General features: G+C 44.1%; 1 protein-coding gene across 5 annotated transcripts in view; it reads left to right on the forward strand.

Annotated features, from left to right (window-relative positions):
• Window positions 1–17,753, forward strand: part of SEMA5A (semaphorin 5A) — a 565,569-nt gene that overhangs the window by 385,810 nt on the left and 162,006 nt on the right. For all 5 annotated transcript variants that reach the window (XM_027520271.1, XM_027520273.1, XM_027520269.1 and 2 more), the window contains 2 exons: window positions 7,290–7,575; window positions 13,439–13,574. In XM_027520271.1, coding sequence (XP_027376072.1) covers window positions 7,290–7,575; window positions 13,439–13,574 — 422 coding nt within the window. The remainder of the gene's footprint in view (window positions 1–7,289; window positions 7,576–13,438; window positions 13,575–17,753) is intronic.

A 17,753-nucleotide genomic window follows, 5' to 3' on the forward strand; every position in this document is an offset into this window, starting at 1 on the left:
GAATATGCACAGAAATGATTTAGGTGGTAACTGATATCAAAAAATTATAGAACTGAAACCTCTGTCTCACTGAATATCATGTCTAAATATTGTTTCCATTAGCTCCTTTATTTTTGTGAAATGGCTGGCTATTTTAAGAACTCAACCTGGCTTTATTTATGTTTCTCAAAGTCTGATCACCTTTAATATATGCATGTTTGATCACTCATTTTCATTATGTGAAGTTCTACTTGTTGTTGTTCAGTCACTAAGTTGTGTCCGACTCTTTGCGGCCCCATGGACTTCAGCATGCCTGGCTCCTCTTTCTCCCACTATCTCTGGGAATTTGCTCAAATCAATGTCCATTGAGTCAGCAATGCTATCTAACCATCTCCCTCTGTCATCCCCTTCTCCTCTTGCCCTCAATCTTTCCCAGCATCAGGGTCTTTTCCAATGAGTCAACTCTGCATCAGGTGGCCAAAGTATTGGAGCTTCAGCCTCAGCATCAGTCTTTCCAATGAATATTCAGAATTGATTTCCTTAGAGTTGAGTGGCTTGATCTCCCTGCATCCAAGGGACTCTCAAGAGTCTTCTCCAGCATCACAATTCAAAAACATCAATTTTTCAGAAGGTCTACTAAATACAAATTATTCACAAGGAAAGCAAAAGGAAATCATGAAATAAAAATTGTAGCCTTCATTTATTGGGAGGGTATTTTGTATCAGCCTTTTTCTTTCCTAGGCTGAATAGTTGTTCAGGATGAAGGAACATTCTGGATGTCAGTTGTTCAGCCCAGGGTTTTAAGCCTGCTAGATATTTTCTAGTCTGCCTTTCCCTTTGATTGCAAAAAAATTAAAACTTTGATAGATTTTTATTCTCGTAAGATTTTTATAGAGTTGGAAAATCAGAATTCCTCCCTATCTTTAATGTCCATTCTCATCGGTTTAGACAAATATTTCTATATCAAGAGCCTCTCAGTGGTCCAGTCAGTCATTAGATTGGACCACTGAGCCTGGTGCCCCTCCAGACTGGTGCAATATGCTATGGAGCAGAGAAAAGACCAAGTGGAAGGATCCATCTGGCAGTTTAGAGTTTGGTTGTACATGGTCAGAAACCCCTCAAAAATATTGATGCTTTTGCCCTTCTTACAACTCGTTTATTTATATTGCTGGGTCCCTACTCAGTGTTCACATCTTCATGGCCACTATTATGTCAGTAAATGTACAAAATAAAAGTGCTTATATCATGAAACATAATTCCTCTTTTAACAAATTTGGAGAATACTCTGTAATCTGTTACTCGATATGTTTTACAAACATGAGGGGGAAAAACAGCTTCTCCATGCATATATTTGATAATAAGCTGACAAATACTTGTGTCTGTTTTTATTCTGAATTAGCAAAACTACTATTCATTTGTAGCTTGATAATGATGACGAATAAAAGACCTGTCTTTCATGCACCCACATTCACTGTAGACAGGAAGGCCACTGACTGATTTCTCACTTGTTCAGTTCACTCAGGAGTGAAAGATACTAGCTTATGGTGAATCACATTTTAACAAGAGACAGGACTTAAATAATGGAAGGGAAACAATATGCATTTTATTATACCGCCAGGTGAGATTCAAGTACTGCCTACCTCCAGATTTCTATCTATAAAGGCAACAGCTCCTTGGCTTTCTATTTAACAGCTATCACTGCTTTTCCACTATTTTGGCAAAGGAACAGGATGTTGGCTGAGTTTTAAAAGGCTCTGGAACTTCCTGATATGACAGCAGGTCACCCATCAGAACCCATCATCCCCCTGAAGGGATATGAGGCTGCAGGATGTGTTTCCAACTGTAGCTTAGCTCCTTCACTAAAATATCTGTAAGATGTGGTGGGTTAGAGAAACACATGACAACGTTGTTGTTTTTGTCATTCAGTTGCTAAGTCATGTCTGACTCTCTGCAGCCCCACAAACTGTAGCCCACCAGGCTCCTCTGTCCTCCACTATCTCCCCAGGTTTGCTCAAGTTCATGTCCAATACTGCATTCCAGGTACAAATTCTTCCCTTGTTTTCCCAGTAGGAAAGAAATCTATTTGCACATTTCTATATAAAAAGCTCTATGTCACCCTATCATAAAATGGGTTAGAGTGGTGTGGAGAGACATCGGAGGTTCTCCAGGGAAAGAGGAACCCATGGGCAAGTCTGCTAGGCCTGACTCAGTACTCCTCTTTTATGAGAAATCTGGGTGAGACTGTTCAGTGGGGTGGACGATGAGCATGGATAGATGCTCTCATGATCCCTGGTGCATGCGCCCGTGCTCTGGTGGACGTCACTGGAAGCATCTTCTCCAGAATTGAGGCAAATGCTTCCCACGCTATTCTTGTTTAATGAGCTCTGGGATTCTTGACTCCTTCCTCCAACTTTTCTTTCTGTGGCATCCTTGATGTCTCTGATAGCTGCAGAGTAAAGATTTATCGGAGCATCCCTCTTCCCCTCTGGTCTGTTCTCAGACCCTCCTCGTCTTGGTCCTGAGTAAAACCCAGCCACCACTGTGGTTTCTGAAACATTGCCTGGAGTTCCAAGACCTGTTCTTCAATGTTGTTGAAGTAACTGTTCTCTCGCAGCCCGTTATGTTTTCAGTGAAGTGTAATGGTCCATGTATAGGCTTTGTGGTCAGACCATCTAGACTCAGGACATAACCTCCTCTTGGATGCTGGTTGTGTGAACTTGGTCGGGTTCCTCTGGGCTGTCGTGTCTTCATCTATGAAACTGGATGGGTAACACAAGCATTTCCTTCTATGATTCCTGGGAGTTTCCTGAGCTTCTGAAAGAGAAGCAGCTAGCCTGGAGCTTTTTACAAGAGTTTAGCACTCAATAGAGATTTTAGAGTTTTTAATTTCAATAGAGATTGGGCTTCCCTGGTGGCTCAGATGGTAAAGAATCTCCTTCAATTCAGGAGGCCTGGGTTTGAGCCCTGGGTTGGGAAGATCCCCTGGAGAAGGGAAAGGCTACCCACTCCAGTATTCTGGCCTGGAGAATTCCATGGACTGTATAGTCCACTGGGTTGCAAAGAGTTGAACACAACTGAGTGACTTTCACTTCACTTCGGAGATTTTTTAAATTACAGACCAACTTTGAGCCGGAAGACACCAAGGCAGATCTTTTTTATGTTCTCAGCTCCTTGATTTCCTGCTCAAGGCTTCCTGGATCCTACAGATATTTCCTATGTGGTTTTCATGCTGTGTCTCCCTGAGTTACTGGCAGAAGTAGGTAGTCGTGAGGGTGCTTGATAAAGCTTGTGGACTCTGTCTCACGCCTCATCCACCCATGCTGGGAGCTATAGCTAGACACACCTACGTCTTCCTTCCATTTCTTCATTTTCCATAAGGTCTGTTGGTGATGAAGGTGGTTTTTTGTTTGTCTTCATTTCACTGAGCAAACTGCAGTCTGGTTATATGAGCCTGGGTGCAGAACCCGCTCTGCAGAGATTTAACCTTCTCTTCAGAATTAGGCATACAGGTGAATATTATCTTTAGAAACTCAATAGAGTCTTATAAATTGTTTCATATATTTGCTTTAGGGGGTCTGCTTCAGTGAGTAATTCTTCTTGGGAGACAGTGAACACGGATTCTAAACTCCCCAACTATTATGCTTTTCTTTTCAAAAACACATTCCAGGGTATTAAAGCAGACTGTACAGTAAATATGTCTGACTTCCATCTCATATGTTTTAATGCAAGCTAGGGTGTTTTTTACAATATCTGTTTCGAGTTAAAGCAAGTGATCAGCCACTATGTTTAACAGTTGATAAATTAAAATCAATTCTTATTGAAATCTCTATTTTTAATACTTTAGTACACATAAAACTATTTAAGAACAATATCATGAGCTAAAGAGAGAAGCACATGACATATACAATGTATAGTAGAATATTTTTACATTTTTAGAATGTGAGAAAGTGAGGGTGTTAGTTGTTTAGTCGTTTCCAACCCTGCGACCCATGGACTGTAGCCCAATTCCTCTGTCTGTGGAATTCTCCAGGCCAGAATCCTGGAGTGGGTTGCCATTCTCTTCTCCAGGGGATCTTCCCAACCCAGGGATCCAGCCCCAGGCTATGGCATTGCAGGTAGATTCTTTACCCTCTGAGCCACCAGGGAAGCTGTGAAGTTGAATGAATTTGAAACATTTTGTGATGACATCAACTCTTGATTGAAATTCAGTCGAATTTGGTTGAAAGCTGGTAGCACCTTTCAGGACAGAATAGTACTCAGCACCCTCTTCATGTCAGTCTTGGAATCAGCGTCTGTATTTCAGATCCTGAGTGAGTGAGTGAGTGAAGTCGCTCAGTCGCGTCCGACTCTTTGCGGCCCCATGAACTGTAGCCTACCAGGTTCCTCCATCCATGGGATTTTCCAGGCAAGAATACTGGAGTGGGTTGCCATTTCCTTCTCCAGGAGATCTTCCCAATCCAGGGATTGAACCTGGGTCTCCCGCATTATAGACAGATGCTTTACCGTCTGAGCCACCAGGGAAGTCCTATTTCAGATCTTAGGTGAGCCCAAACCAGGCCTAATGCTTAACATTAATGGATCATCTTGTAGCCAAATCTGTTTTTAGTTGCCCTGCTGATAACATGTCTGTTGGTACAACATGATTGGATCTGACAAAGCACAAGGCCAATTGAATTGTCCTCCAAAGCCAATTGTCCCTGAAATATGCCCTGTGGATACAGTTGTGTGTATTTTTCCATTAATTTTGAAGGATATTTTCCTATTATCTTAATTGCACCATAAATTAAGGCACTTGCTGATTGAGTAGAAAACTCTCAGCAACGGAGAAAAGCATAAGAATCAAACCTGGTTATTAGAGTTTTTAAAAGATAAGTGTTAGGGCACAGCTGTGTCTGACAGCCGCTTCCCACCTAGTGCTAGTGGTAAAGAATCTGCCTGCCAGTGCAGGAGACTTAAGAGACGTTGGTTCGATCCCTGGGTTGGGAAGATCCTCTGCAGAAGAAAATGGCAACCTGCTCCAGTATTCTAGCCTGAGAAATCCTTGGACAGAAGAGCCTGGCTTGCTACAGTCCATGGGGTTGCACAGAGTCAGACACGACTGAGGTGACTTAGCATGTCATGGCATGGTGTCTGAAATGGTATCATCTTTATTATCAATAGACTCAAACAGCAAGTCATGAAGATAATGCTTTCAGTGCTGTATACAAAGTTCTGTTGACAATCTATAATAAATTCCTAAATGCCTAATGAGTGTGGTGATTAAGTAAAGGTTTGCAATAATTTGTCATTTCTAAGTCCATAATTTTGATCTAATCCTGAGATCAGAAAGGCAGTGACTCCATCTCAATACCCTCTCCTTCTCTAAATGAATTCCCCAGAAATAAGAAAGTAAGAATTATCACATTTTGTAGTCACCATAGTAACAGGAATGGCTACAGCTGATTCAGGACACTAACCTTATAGTTTCAGTTTCCACAAATGAAAAACATTTTTAAAGTCCTTACTGAAAGCACATAATTTATGCCAAAGTCATACTCGAGTATGTAAGTAAAATCAAAGAATATTGTTTTCTTCTACACAAAGTGAAAGGGAAGTTGCTCAGTCGTGTCCGACTCTTTGTGACTCCATGGACTGCAGCCTACCAGGCTTCTCCGTCCATGGGGTTTTCCAAGCAAGAGTACTGTAGTGCGGTGCCATTGCCTTCTACACAAACATGATATTAATGCAATACCTCCATATTCTGAGTCACATTTCATGTTTTTAGTATTTTTCTCCCACTTTTTTCCCCAAATTCATATAGCTTTTATTATGGTATATTATAGTAATTGTTCTATTTTATTATTATTGCTGAGAATCTCTGTGTCTAATTTTTTTCTTTCTTTTTTTTTTAACCTTTACTGTTTTACAATAGGTCCTTGTTGGCCATCTATTTTAAATATAGCCTCGTGTACATGTCAGTCCCAAACTCCCAATCAGTCCCTCCCCTAACCCTTCCCTTCCAATAACCATAAGTTCATTCTCTAAGTCTGTGAGTCTGTTTCTGTTCTGTAAATAAGTTCGTCTCCCACTGTTTCTGAAGGTTATTAAGCATATACAAATAAAGTACTGTCTCTGGCTTTAAAGTGTGTTGCAAAGTTTTGCTGCTGATTTTTGATGGTATTAATGTTATGTACCTATCGAAAAGTTGTGTGTGTGTTAGTCACTCAGTCATGCCGAACTCTTTGTGACCCCATGGACTGAACCTTCCAGGCTCCTCTGTCCATGGGTTTTCCCAAGCAAGAACACTGGAGTAGGTTGCTATTTCCTACTCCAGGAGATCTTCCCAACCCAGGGATCAAACCTGGGTTTCCTACATTGCAGGCAGATTCTTTACCATCTAAGCCATCAGGGAAGCCTCATTATGTACCTAAGTGCTATATTAACTCGGGATGCTTATGTGTGGAATCACACTGGCTATTTCCTGTCACTTAGAACTCATGTGAGCTTCCCTAGTGGCTCAGACAGTAAAGAATCCCCTGCCAATGCAGGAGACCTGAGTTTGACCCCTGGGCTGGGAAGATACCCTGAAGAAGGAAATGGCAACCCACTCCAGTATTCTTGCCTGGAACATCCCATGGACAGAGGAGCCTGGTGGGCCGCAGTCCATGGAGTTGCAAAGAGTCAGACACGACTCAACAGCTAAACAGCAGAACTCACGCACCAGGTTCCACCAGTGGTGTAGATCATTACGGTGCTCTTTGGGCCTTGTGTTCCTTCTATAAGAACACAGTGTTAGCCACACAAAATCAAGTCTCCTTGGAATAAATACTGAGCAGGCAAGATACAAAGGAGTAGCTTGTGGATGTTTAGGCTTTTCTTCTCTCTTGCTTTTATTTTAATCATCTTTTTATTTTACATTGGAGCATAGTTTTGAGGATTCCCTCATGGCTCAGTAGGTAAAGAAATTACCTGCAATGGACCACCTGTAATGCAGGGGACTCTGATTCAATCCCTGAGTCCAGAGCCTCCTCTCGAGAAGTGTATGGCAACCCATTCCAGCATTATCTGGGAAATCCCTTGGACAGAGGAGCTTGGTGGGTGATAGTTCATGGGGGCTGTGAAGAGTCAGACACAACTGAGCCGCCAAACCACCACCACCATGGTTGATTTACAGTACTATGTTAGTTTCGGGTGTACAGCAAAATGATTCAGTGACACACGTGTCTCTTTCTTTTTCACATTCTTCCCCCGGTTAGGTTGTCACATAATGTTGAGCAGTTTGCTGTGCTGTCCAGTGGGCTGAGCCTTTTCTTCTTTCCTGTTGTTTCTAGAACCAAACTTCGTGTCCTCTTACGACATCGGAAATTTCACCTACTTCTTCTTCCGAGAAAATGCCGTGGAGCACGACTGTGGGAAGACCGTGTTCTCCCGAGCTGCCCGCGTGTGTAAGAACGACATCGGGGGCCGCTTCCTGCTGGAGGACACGTGGACCACGTTCATGAAGGCTCGCCTCAACTGCTCCCGCCCGGGTGAGGTGCCTTTCTACTACCATGAACTCCAGGGCACCTTCTTCCTGCCCGAGCTGGATCTGATCTACGGCATCTTCACCACCAATGTGTACGTAACTGCAAATCGTTCTTGCCCTGCTCTTCCGCTCCTTGTGAATGATTCTACTGTTCTCTGCCCTTTGAGCTTTGCAAGTTGCTTTAACAGAGATGTTTCTTCTTTCTCTGGGCTAACAGCCAAAAAAAAAAATTTGAGTATGAATTCAGTGCTACTGAAAGGGATGTGATTTCTGAGATGGGTCTTAGGATTATAAAGCTGCTCAGAAAGTTTTGCTCTATCCTTCTGTTATGGTAGCTTCAAATTATTCTCTGTAAATTTTTCCTTCTGATTTACTAGTGTGTTCTGGGCATGTTCTGAAATGCTAGAATATATTAGATGTCTTTTTTTTTTTTAATTTATTTTTAACTGGTGGTTAATTGCTTTACATTGTGTTGGTTTCTTCTGCTGTGCCACAACATGAATCAGCCAGTTATATATGTGTCCCCTCCCTCCCCATCTTACTGCTCTGGGTCTTCTTTTTTTACCCTATACATAAGTCATGCATCTTTGCATAATGAAACCAGTGTTGTCTGGAGAATCTGATCTTTGTGATAACATAACTTTTAACTGAACTGCACATATAGGAAGAGCACATAAGTAGGCTTACCCTATTTTATTAGATGAATAACTTAGACATTTCTAAAAGAATGATTCTACTTTTAAAGTATTTTGGGGAAAAAATATAGTGTTTTATTTCTTGCGGGGAGATACTCTTCCTTGAGAACTGACACTATTTGGACTAAGTACAGGATGTACAGTTTCCTGACTCGCATTCACTCTGGTGGAGTGTGGTGGGACCCCACACTTAATTCCCTTCCTTAGCTGAGGTGCTCAGACTCCATGAGATGAAACCCACCACAAGGAATTACAGAGACTCAAGCTCCACTTTCCTCCACCTTCGCAGTGGGCATGATGGTTCTGCAGGGTGATTTCTGCTTTGCATCACCTTTGAAACCTCTCATCTGGTGACCTAATGGTTTGGACAAAAGCCAGATATCTGTGTCCAGGGTAAAGGAGCAGAGTCAGGATGAGTTGAGAATGCCAATCATGGAGGTGCGATGGCCAAGTGTATGGGTCTGTCCCAGATCACGAGACCAAGAGATTGGTCACTGGGACAGTCGGTCAGTCTATGATGTCTCATTAGCTTCCCAAGTCTTGTTGACTTCTGTTTTCGTGTCCTCTGCATCCAAATGGTGCATGCTCAGTCACTCAGTAGTGTCTGACTTTTTGCGACCCCATGGACTGTAGTCATGAATGCAGGCTCCTCTGTCCCTGGGATTTTCCAGGCAAGAATACTGGAGTGACTTGCCCCTTCTTCCTCCAGGGGATTTTCCTGACCCAGGAATCAAACCCAGGTCTCCTGTGTCTCCTGCATTGGCAGTGGGATTCTTTACCACTGAACCACTTGGAAAGGCTGCCCACGAATTGCATTTCTGAAGAATCACGTCATCTGCATCTTACTTCCTTGTTACTCTTCCCTCCCGTTTTTCCTGCTGAGCTTAAGTGTTAACATTTGCTTTCAAACAAGTTTGTTCCTGAGGAGTCTTCTGTCTGATGTAAAGTTAGAAAAACAAGACTAAAATGGATGACTTGCTACTCACCCCCACCCCACCAGGACCATCTTTGTTGTAAATCTGGTTTTCTACCCCAGAGGTTATTTTCTCTCCTTGATAAGTTTCTTTGGGGGAAAAAAAAAATCAATGTATAGCTTCTGAAGTTGATTTGCTTTCCAAAACCTTATTTAAGAAATAGTGTAAGCTGCACAAGATGAATGTTCACTGGCTCTGTTAACATCAATTTTACACACAATGGAGCTTGGCTTACCGAGACGTTCATTCCCCTGGCTGCGGGCAAAAGGGAACAATTTAAAAAGTGGTGGAAGTTCTGTGTCTGGGCCATTCCAGGAGGGTGAGTGGTCTATTTAGATACTTGCAAAGATAGGTTTCAGACTATTCCAGAATATTTGCTTAGTGTTGAAGATGCTCATCATGTTGGAAATCTGATACAGAGACCTTATACTAACAGGAAGAGAATCACTAGACCTTCCACATCTCTCTCCAGTACTTATTCTCAGTAGGTCTTGGGAACTGCTTTCTGACCTATCTGTTGCAAATCCCGGCAGACGTCTCACCTCTGCTCCCTCTCCTGTCTCAGCCTTGCTCTTACTCCCTCAGGAGATGACTGCATTCTTCGCAAGACATACTCGAAATGGAGAGAAAATGACAGTTTGAGGTACCGGTTGTGTCCTGTCTCTGAACCGATGGCTAAAACTGCCCTAGCTGAGCTTTCCAGTGCTTAGGCTCATAGGTTTGTTTGGTCTCCAGTACTGGGGAATAGGGATAAAGTTCAGTGTTCCAACTCATTCTGTCCCTAGTTGTTCAGTTTCTAAGTCATGTCTGGCTCTCTGTGAGCCCATAGACTGCAACACACCAGGCTTCCCTGTCCTTCACCATCTCCCAGAGTTTGTTCAAACTCATGTCTGTTGAGTTGGCAATGTCATTCAACCTTCTCATCCTCTGTCGCCCCCGTCTCATTCTGCTGTTAATCTTTCCCAGCATCAGGGTCTTTTTTAATGAGTCGACTCTTTGCATCAGGTGGCCAAAGTATTGGAGCTTCAACTTCAGCACCAGTCCTTCCAATGAATATTCCTGAATATTCAGGAATATCATTCAGTCCTTCCTGAATATTCATTCAGGGTTGATTTCCTATAGGATGGACTGGTGGGATCTCCTTGCTGTCCAAGGAGCTCTCAAGAGTCTTCTCCAGCTAGAGCTCAGTGATTTTCTCAACCCTGGGGCATGGATTGGGCTGCAGGAAATAGTACATTCCTGCAACAGAGTCTCTGAAGAGATTTGCCTGGTTTTTTTCTTCCCCTGGAATCTAAAAATGCTGGCTTTCAGATAATGTAGTTGTGGGAGTAGGGGAGGGTTAACGTTTTGATTTTTCTTCTTTTGTTAAGAGACAAGGAGCTAAAAGGAACGCCTCTACTTTTCTTCTAGTGGCTTCCAGCAGATTCTAAGTTCCCCTATTGTTGGGCTCACCTGGGGGGAGGGAGGGGGTGCAGCCACTCTTACATGCCTAGGCTCTGAACAGGGAAAGAAATGAAACAGAACATTAGATACAGCAGTATTATCCATGACAGAGGCCAGCTTGCAACATGTGGTTGAAGGTCTATTAGCCACATGGATATATCATTGTAGACCCCAGCTTTCAGCAGACTTGTCCACAAGGTCATGGTAGACCAGACCTGGGCTGACCACCACTGCCTGCAGGGACCAACGGGGGAAGGTGAGTGTGCAATTCTGGCTGGCAGACCCATCCCAGGAAGAGTGGGTGAAGAGCTGCCGGGGGGTGGTCACTCGGGCCCTTCCTCCTCACCCTTCTCAGTTTGCAGCAAGTTAAACGATAGAGGAAAGGCAGGAAAGTGCATGTGTGTGTGTGTGTGTGTGTGTGCGTTGTACGCACAGAACACATAACCTGTACCAATGGGGCTCTGCTTTCCAGGAGGTGGGAAGAAGTGTCTACCAACACGTGTCAGGGATACTCAGAATGACAGCCCCTGGGGCATCCAGTTTGACATCAGAGACCCCACCCAGTGCCCTTCAGAGTGAGTGAGTGCAGTGAACTGGGAAATGGATGCAGGCAGGTGGGGGATAAGTGTCTTCCCTTCCCAAGAAAGAGCCATAGCAATGGGGTCAAAGGCAGGAGCACCAGGGCCCCCTGCAGTTCAGTTCAGTTCAGTTGCTCAGTCGTGTCTGACTCTTTGTGACCCCATGAACTGCAGCACACCAGGCCTCCCTGTCCATCACCAACTCCTGGAGTTCACTCAGACTCACGTCCATTGAGTCAGCGATGCCATCCAGCCATCTCATCCTCTGTCGTCCCCTTCTCCTCCTGCCCCCAATCCCTCCCAGCATCAGAGTCTTTTCCAATGAGTCAACTCTTCGCATGAGGTGGCCAAAGTACTGGAGTTTCAGCTTTAGCATCAGTCCTTCCAAAGAAATCCCAGGGCTGATCTCCTTCAGAATGGACTGGTTGGATCTCCTTGCAGTCCAAGGGACTCTCAAGAGTCTTCTCCAACACCACAGTTCAAAAGCATCAATTCTTCTGCGCTCAGCCTTCTTCACAGTCCAACTCTCGCATCCATACGTGACCACAGGAAAAACCATAGCCTTGACTAGATGAACCTTTGTTGGCAAAGTAATGTCTCTTCTTTTGAATATGCTATCTAGGTTGGTTCTGGTTTCTTTCCCCTCAGCCTATGATGTGGACTCAGGCACCTCCCTGTACCTTTGTCCGTATGTCTGTGAAGTCAGGCTGGCCTCAGGAACTAGAGTTTCCCTGTGATCAACAAGAAGGTCCCTGTCAGGCACTTAGCAGAGGGCTTGGAGAAGTGAGCCCCTCGCTGTCGCTGTGCCAGGACCGAGGAGTGGTCACCTGGTCCCCGGGTGGTATCCCTCCTGGGGGTCCGGCTGCCGTCCTCATTGTAACATACTTGTCTTGTTCTTGCTGAAGTCCACTCACACGTCCAAAGGCTAATTCTACCTTAGACATTTTTGACTTATCTTCTTGTTTTCCAAGGGTAATATGCAAAGAGTAAAATTAGTAATGAGTTCACATTTATTGTTTATCATTTTATCTGCCAGAAGTGGGGGTGAGTCTTCCCTCCAGACTCTCTTCTCTGGGGCTTCCAGAGGGAACAGGTATACCTGCTCTCAAGCCTCCAACCTTCCACGGGGTGTCTTTTGTTACTCTCCACACAGAGCTGTCACCAAGAATTCAAAATTTCCATTTTGGTGCCAACCTACCTGGAGGTTCAGTCCAACTCCCCCATTTAGTAGCTGGGTGATTTGGAGCAGTTGTCTCAACCTCATTTGGTCAGTGAATGTCCCCTCCCTTAAGAAGCTTAGATGAGTTGGAGTTTGTAGATATCTACCACCTATTTGTGTTTTTCAGATGAACCAAGGATAAAGCAGACATTCACATTTTATAGTTTCTTGCTTTTTCTTTGCCTTAGGAAATACAGTTGATAAGTAGACATACTATTGGCTAATAGCATAAACATGAAATTTTAAAACCATAGCTGAGCTCATAATGTAGATTTACTTAACCAAAAAAAAAAATATTGCTTTTTTCCACTTAATAAAAGGGCCTTGGACTCCGAGAGCCTCGCATTGACAGCCTTCAGTCCTGCAAAGACTGAATTCTGAATTAAAGCTTCAAGAGGTCCTATGTCAGTGCTCTGCCAAATATTTGTCTTTGACCCTTTGAATTTAAAATACTTTTCACATATACATGTACATATACGCGAAGGATCTCTAACAGGCACTTGTTGCAAAATGCTTTCAGTTGTTTATTTTTAAAAGATGACAAATACTCACAACTATTTGGGGCTTTTACAGACAGAAGCAGCAGCAGCTCACCCCACTGCCAGCTAAAGTGCCCAGATTAGAGTGTGGGGAGAGAACCTTGCCAGGTGATGGGAGGCCCATGCCCTGGAGGAAGAACTCTGTTTCCTCCAGGAATTTTATTTATTTTTTTTTTCCTCCAGGAATTTTAAAGGTATAACATACAGCTCCTCAAAAGCTTCTATCATTTCTGCCCCAGCTGGGTGCAGACTCCATCCTGTCCGTGGGATTACAAGCATCATAACTGCTAAATACTGTTGTTTCTAGAATGAAATGTTGGAGGAAAAAAAACCCAGAGGAGCACCATCACTGCTTCAGCCTCATCTGTAGGGTGTTTATTCCTGCTGATCTTGAGTGTTCCCCTAGAAGGTGTTTCCTGGGCACCAAGAATCTGTTGTGGGGAGCAGAGCTCACCTTCGAGGGTGCTCTCTGACCCGTCTTCTCCTCTTTCTTCCTCACCTCCCCAGGAACAGCATCGCTGCCTCGGCCGTGTGCATCTTCAACCTCAGCGCCATCTCTCAGGCCTTTAACGGGCCCTTCAAGTACCAGGAGAACTCTCGGTCCGCCTGGCTGCCGTATCCCAACCCCAACCCCAACTTCCAGGTAATTCTGGGGACAAAGGACCACTCCTTCAGTCATTCCCGCTGCTCACCCAGATAGCAGGCAGAAACCTTGTGCAGACAGACAGGCTGGGGCCACTGAAACCCTGGTACTCGCACAGTGCAGCTGTGAGCTGCCCCACCCCCAACCCCCTGTGGGACAGTCCCTCACTCAGCTTGTCTCATGTAAATAGACCACGGCCTTTTGTGTCCTGAGGCGCCCGGCCTTCAAAGGGTCTTTTGTCAGCTGGGACGCCTGAGCTTGGACTGCAAAAGGCCAGCACAATGCAGCAGGTTGGGAATCCAGCTTCAATTAGTACTAATGATGGTGGGCTCTGTGTCCCCAGGAGCTCTGACTCCTAATGAATGATGCTGTAATGAACGTGGTCCAGGACACAGAGCAGTGGGGATGCACAAACAGAATTGAGCTCTAATTGGGTATGCAGTGAGATTTCCTGTTGGGGTGAATGGGATGTGATGGGGCGGCTGTGGAGAAAACAGGAGCAGATGGAGGCCATTTGTGTATAAGGCACCAAATGCCGCGTGTTCAAGCTGTCAGGGGCTCTGACATCATCTGCTCTCATCTACCCATGTTGAGAGGGAGCTGAAACCAAAAGGGATGAAAGCCTCTACTGTTTAGTCGGTCAGCAGGTGTGTTAGTCAGCTCTGGCTGCTGTAACAAAATGCCACAGACTGGAAATTTCTTTTCTCACAATTCTGGAGCCTAAAGTCCATGATCAAGGTTCTGGCCCATTCAGTTTCTAGAGTGTACTCCCTTCCTAGTTTGTAGATGGCCAGCTTCTCACCATGTCCTCATGTGGCTTTTCCTAGGTGAGCATGAAGTGACACTAACCCTATGAGATCAGGGCCCCACCCTTATGACCTCATTTAACCTCAGTCACTTCCTTAGCGGCTCCAGCTCCTAATATAGCCACTTTGAGGGTTAGGATTTCAACATATGAATTTTAGGGAGACTCAGACATTCATGCATACCAGCAGATTTCCCTGGAGCTCCTTTCTTCTGAGAAGAACTGTCTTAGGATCTTCACCATCATCATCGTGGGTGTAATTTTTAGGAATGCCAAGTTCCAGACACTGGGCTCAATGCTTCTATGTATCTTGCCGCCTTCTGGCAACTGTGCGATGATTGGTAACAGCTCCCTCTGACAGAGAAGGGTGTTGAGCCTCAGAGTATGTCATCAGGACAAGGATACGGGCCCCTTAGTGGCTGAGCTGGGCTCTCAGGCCCAGTCCTCAGATTCAGAGCCTCAACCTCTTCCAACCAGAGGAACTTTAGTCTTCATAACTAGTCAGTGTTAGACTCAAGTTGTATATTCAGACCTCCAAATTCTGGTTGGTTTGTCAACCCAACACATAAAACCTCTGGCTTTTGAGAAAACTGAGAATGTGGAAAAGTTCAATTATTTTACATTTTACTTGTACTTTGACAAGAATCATTCAATTCTAATTGTTTTGAAATTTTTTTATAAAGATCATGACACTGAGAATAGAGATGGGCTTACATGTCCACTTTACCATTCACTGCTTTACTTGGGAAAATGATATAGCATCCCATAACAAGGTGGACTGGAGAAGGCAATGGCAACCCACTCCAGTACTCTTGCCTGGAAAATCCCATGGGCGGAGGAGCCTGGCAGGCCGAAGTCCATGGGGTCACTAAGAGTTGGACATGACTGAGGAACTTCACATTCACTTTTCACTTTCATGCATTGAAGAAGGCAATGGCAACCCACTCCAGTGTCCTTGCATGGAGAATCCCAGGGATGGGGGAGCCTGGTGGGCTGCCATCTATGGAGTTGCACAGAGTCTGGCAGGACTGAAGCAACTTAGCAGCAGCAGCAACAGCAACAGGGGGGACTATTTAAGGGTTATTTGTTTGTATCGACTTTGTCATATTTTCTCATCTCAGCAGCTCTGTAAAGTGGGTGTCATTAGCCCCACTTGTAAGTCAGGAAACTGAATGATCAAGTTTATAGTTGTTATTCAAGTCTCCCTACTAAGAAAGTTCAGTACTAGACAAAGAAATGCAGGCAAGCAAACAGTTTAGTGGGAACCAGACATGAAGTCGTCAGGTTTCCTGATGACATACATGATTTATGTAATTAGTAACTGAACACGGACTCCCTCTGCCTCATTGTTGAGTCTCTGCATTTAAATCCCACCCATATCCCTGGATCTTGGGGTGATGTAGCTGTTTAAGAAGGCCCTCTGGAAAACCATGAAGGTGAAATATATCATTTCCTTTCAGAAAGTCCATGGTAAAATCCTAAAGTTTAAAAAAATTTTCAAAGATGCTCACGGTATTTTAGGGTTCTTTTAATGTCTTGATATTTCAACTGCACGTGTCTTCACAGTGAACAGTGACTTAATAAACTCTGTGATGCCTTACCACCTCTGGGCAGTGGATAGCTTTTAGCCCCTTTGTCTGGATACATTTGTAGCACAAAGCAAATCCCCTCATTTCCTGAGGCCACAGGCATCTGGTTTTATAATGCCAGTGTCACACTAAAGGGCTTACTCATGTTTATGAGATGAAGTCGGGCCGTGTGGTGTAATGAATGAAGCCTGCAGAACGTGGTGTGCATTTCAGGCAGGGAGCCTACTCCACTGAGCTTGTCTTCCTTGGGTGGTATTTAAGATTTGCATAGGACTAAAGTTTAGATTATGGTGATTCTTTGCATAAGTCCTGATATACATGAGTATCGAATATTTTCTTTTGGTTTACCATGTTTGATAACCATGCTAACTTAAGGCAACCTGACTGACTTTTAAGGAACCACACACACTGTTATGGGGGGGTAGGGTCCATCCACTAACTGTGTATAAAGGGCCTTATATTTGCAAAAACCAATGGTTACATGCAGTTAGATATTTTAAATTATTGTTTGCCTACTAAGATTTGGAATTTTATGCAGTGCATATGTACTAGAAGGCTTCCTTGGTAGCTCAGACAGTAAAGAATCCACCTGCATTGCAGGAGATGGGTTTGATACCTGGGTTGGGAACATCCCCTGGAGAAGGGGATGGCAACCCACTCTGGTATTATTGTCTGGAGAACCCCATGGACAGAGAAGCTGGACCGGCTACAGTCCATGGGGTGACAGAGAGTTAGACACCACTGAGCAACTAAGCACGAGTGTACTAGAAATAGCTAATTAATTAGAAGATCAGATACATGACTCAGATTCAAGAAGAATGGGGTAGGCTGCACAATGCCTAATTTTGCAAGATTTGATACAAAATTCTCTATTGAAGATAGTAACAAAATGTAACACTATTAATTTTTATCAGTTGCAATCTAGAAACCACTGCAGGTGGTGCTATGAAAGTCGTCCCTGTTAGAGCTGCTGTCCCCAAAGCCATGTAGACTCTGGGCCTCACTAGGAAAAGCTTCAGTCACTTACAGAAAACATTGTCCAGACCCAGTGGTACAGCTGCACTGGGACAGACTCTAGAAATTTCTGTGCAGTTTTGATTACTAGCAACCAAATTGATGGAGCCGAAATGGATAACAGACCCTCAAAAGTGGTCGAGCAGATGAGCAGGCCACTGCTGGAGGACCAGATGATGGGACCTGGCCAAGTCATCAGCATCCTTCAGTACTCCATAGGCGTTTGCAACAAAACAGGAGGAAGGGTACCATCAAAGTCAAGCACTCTCCACGTGTGCCTCGGTGATCGTGGACGTACCTACCAAGGGCCGGCAGGCTAGGGCTAGGATGGATCTGTCATCCTTGGAAAAAATAAACAAGAATGCAAATATTATTGTTATAAGAATTAGTAGAAGTATAGATGTATTACTCTCAGAGGTGTTAGCAAGACAAAGATTATGGATTGTAAGCCGCAGGAGGACGATGGCTGTGTTTTTACTATTTTTAATGTTTTCCTCTTGCTCAGAGTCCCTGGGGTGTTACGCCAACACTGCAGGAGCCCCATGTGTAAGGCATGGTGAGAGAATTTGCAGCCTGTTAGAGAGCTAGGTGGATTACTTATGATCCAATAAATATATGGTATAAATTTAAATAGAATTCAAAATATTTGAAAAAGAATCCTCGGGTGAGATTTTCATTATAAGTTGGCTAGAAAACCAAGACACTGTATAGTTTCAACCAGTTCTTGGCTAATGATACTGCTGATCGATTCCAACCTCTGCCTTTTTCCCT

This window comes from Bos indicus x Bos taurus, chromosome 20 (genome assembly GCF_003369695.1).
Source record: "Bos indicus x Bos taurus breed Angus x Brahman F1 hybrid chromosome 20, Bos_hybrid_MaternalHap_v2.0, whole genome shotgun sequence".
NCBI lineage: Eukaryota > Metazoa > Chordata > Mammalia > Artiodactyla > Bovidae > Bos > Bos indicus x Bos taurus.